The sequence below is a fragment of the Etheostoma spectabile genome, chromosome 12, assembly GCF_008692095.1.
Source record: "Etheostoma spectabile isolate EspeVRDwgs_2016 chromosome 12, UIUC_Espe_1.0, whole genome shotgun sequence".
Classification (NCBI taxonomy): domain Eukaryota; kingdom Metazoa; phylum Chordata; class Actinopteri; order Perciformes; family Percidae; genus Etheostoma; species Etheostoma spectabile.
The window spans coordinates 4,087,630-4,090,886 of NC_045744.1; the positions used below are offsets into that span (position 1 = coordinate 4,087,630).

At 42.2% G+C, this 3,257-nt stretch overlaps 1 protein-coding gene and 1 long non-coding RNA gene across 2 annotated transcripts in view; one reads left to right on the forward strand and one right to left on the reverse strand.

Moving 5' to 3' along the window:
- The window catches only part of camsap2b (calmodulin regulated spectrin-associated protein family, member 2b), a gene marked incomplete at its 5' end in the record, with an annotated part of 46,328 nt that overhangs the window by 4,110 nt on the left and 38,961 nt on the right, over positions 1 to 3,257 (reverse strand). Inside the window, 3 exon segments of the mRNA XM_032531435.1 lie at positions 661 to 760; positions 834 to 1,045; positions 2,098 to 2,234. Of these exon segments, the coding sequence (XP_032387326.1) occupies positions 661 to 760; positions 834 to 1,045; positions 2,098 to 2,234 (449 nt within the window).
- The window catches only part of LOC116699057 (uncharacterized), an 11,301-nt gene continuing 8,051 nt past the window's right edge, over positions 8 to 3,257 (forward strand). Inside the window, exon 1 of the long non-coding RNA XR_004334354.1 lies at positions 8 to 114. This is a non-coding gene — a long non-coding RNA (uncharacterized LOC116699057). The remainder of the gene's footprint in view (positions 115 to 3,257) is intronic.

Consider the following 3,257-nt stretch of genomic DNA (forward strand, 5'->3'; position numbering starts at 1 on the left):
GGGGGGGGGGGGGCCGCACTTTCGCCGCATAAATTTGCCGATTTCCGCGCAAAATATCGCAGGGCTTGCATGATTTCATAATCCCCGCATTTGTGTTGCAAAAAAAAGTCACATGTAGCAGAAAGTGGCAGACGGGAACGTTGTGAAGTGACGGAATTAATAAGACAAACGGTATCTTTTTCATAAAAAAAGCGCAGTTTTTGCAAGTTCCCGCAATTTCATTGCATAATTATCCCGCATATTCCATCTTTTATTACATTTCCGCAAAATTTCAATTGTGTAGGTATTTGCTTTACAAGGCTAACGGTGTCTTATTCAGTCTCTCCAGAAAAAACGCAATCATCCAATTGTGTAATTTAATGCATAATCAGCCAAAGTCCACATATTCACGCGGGGGTCCGCGTCTTTTCAAAGCGCAGTTTTTGCAAGGTCCTGCAATTTCAGCGCATAAAATTGCATAAATATCCCGCGTATTCAATTGCAGTTTTCAAGAAAATGTGCCACATAATCAAGGATTTTTGCAACAATCACAAAAAAAGCATTTTTCTGGGATGATTCATTATTGACAGGTGCAGGTACAGTATTTGTTCCTCTTGTGTCTCTTGGATTTGTAAATTACGGGGTCTAAAGTCCACGCTCCATGCAGCGAGTGGGTCCTACCTGTTGTTCTTCCTGTTGTTAGGCGGGTCTCTGTCGGTGTCGGCCAGGTTGAGAGACGCCAACGAAACGCTTGATACCGAGAAGCCTCGAGGACGCACCCCTGCAAGACGGGGACGGATCAGCGGCAGCCATGCATCGAGAAGTGTGCGTTTGTGCATACGCTGCCCACCCACCTGTCGCTCTAACGGCGGGCGCGGTCTCCACGACGTCCCTGTGGATGGACTTGGGCCGGGGCTTCTTCTTGAGACTTCCAGACCGAGGCTTGAGGACTTGGTCCATGTCTTCCATCAGCTTGAGCTGCTTCCTCCTCATGTACTCGTGCTTGATGTAATCCCTCCGCGCCTTCTCGTCGTCCTTCTTCAGCTGCTCCTCCTCGGCTTTCAACCTGGAGGACAGAGAGGACAGAGAGGACAGAGAGGACACAGATTCACTAAGATTCAAGTGACATATGTAGTGGGGTAATGTAACTAAGTACATTTACTCAAGTACTGCACTTAGGTACAAACCTGAGGTACTTTACTCAAGTCTTTTCTTTTCGAGCCACTTTCTACTTCTACTGCTTTATTTTACAAATTAAGAGTTTTGCACACAAAACACATTATAAAATGATTTTTAATTACAAGAAGTTCTATTCCGACTGAAACTACCCAACAATACAAGTACAATTTGTCTGCATTGAGTACTTTTACTCTTAATACTTTGAGTACATTTTCCTTATCATACTTACATACTTTTACTTAACCCTTGTGTTGTTTTCCCATTAACTATGAACTTGTCCTTCCTGCTCAAAATTGAAAATTAACTTTTTTTTGGTGCTTTTTTGATGTTTTTGTCGCTTTTTCTGATTTATTTGTCACTTTTTCCATTTTTTGGGGCGCTTTTAAAAAAAAAAACTGAGCTGGTTTAATAACAGGTTTTACACTTGTTCTTGGAATTCATGGTCAACAAACCTCATTGATATCAAATTATACATACGTTTTTAGTTTAAAAGGCAGAAATTGTGAATTATTTTGACTAATAGTTAAGATCAGAGGATGTTGAGTGGATCACAGATAGGTAGATGTCAAAGTTTAGTCCGGATACTGTTTTGAAACCATTAAAAAAAATGACCTGAAAAATGTTGTATGGAATAATCTATGTTATTTTGGGGCAATTTGATTGAAAGAAATCCATATTTCTGATATAAACCACTTTGAAACGGGTCAATTTGACCTGAGGACAACACAAGGGTTAAGTAACATTTTCAATGCAAGGCTTTTACTTTACACACTACTTACAGTTTGGTGTTAGTATTTTTACTCAAGTAAAGGATGTGAATACTTCTTTCACCACTACCTGTATGCATGTTACAAACCAGTGGGAACAGGGTTCAAATTGGCAGATAGAAAGAAAGAGAGAGAGAGAGAGAGAGAGAAAGAGAGAGAAAGGCGGACCGACCGTGCGGCTTCCTTCTTCTGCTCCTGGTCCAGCTCCTGCTGTTGCTTCTTCTCCTGCGTCTCCTTCTCCCTCCTCAGCCTCTTGTCCAGCAGAGCTGCTTTCTTCGCTGCCATGTCCTCTTCCCCTTTCACATCATCCTGGGTTTGGGTGGGCGAGGGACACGCACAACACACATCGGATTATCCGCAGAAGTGGTCACACTTTATTACCTTCACGACCTTCATCATGACAAATAACGGCCCAGGGTGAAATTGTTTTGTCACCTCTGCCCTCATAAATTAAAAGGGAGGCTACTGATCCTTCCTAGTTGCGGGGGTATTCAGTATTTAATGTGGCATCAATTACCTTCTGTCAACATTTCGCTACAATCACTCTCACATCTGGCAGTCATTTGTTGGCCTAGATTCACACATGTATTGTCTTTGATTAGCTCATGGCTCAACAGGCACAACACTGCACATGTCGTGGCCTGCTCGCTGTTGGAGCTAAATCCTGCTCCGGTCTCAGGGTTCAGTCAATTAGTAGTCAGAATCTCAGATGTTGATGTGTGAATCCATTTCATTACATAGGATATATCCTAGAGGCAAAGTTACCTGGATCAAGCTGTCACAGCTCTCTCCTTCCTTTGTCTGGCTCTTTGGCTCTTGCACCCCTGGTCTTATTCACTAAGGGTGGGGTCTCTAGGCCACAGTGGTGTAAGCTCATTTCGTTATCTTTTCAGTTGGAATGTGACTGGAAGTTTATGTCCCTTTCAGGACTTGTAGAGCAAAAGATCAGTTGGGCAATAAAGAGGGACTGAAACCAGACACAGGACACGGACCCTTATCATCAATTCGGATTCTGACACATTTAGGAGCGCTGGATTATTGGAATGTACCAGAACATCTTATGTTATAGAACAGAAGTATTGCAAAACAACTTAATGCATGACCAACACACTTAATGCATAACCAACATGTCTTCTTTTATGTTGAAATAATGCTTTTGCCTTTTAGCCTAAATGTATAATGCAAATCACACACAATGTTTAAGCAGATATATAACATCATAAATCCCAACATTGCGCAGCATGATGAAAAGTGCATTGATTTTATCAGTTTGGTCTTAATAGTTTTACTGCAGTTGTTTCAAACCTGGGCCAGGTGGTGACCAAGGGGGGG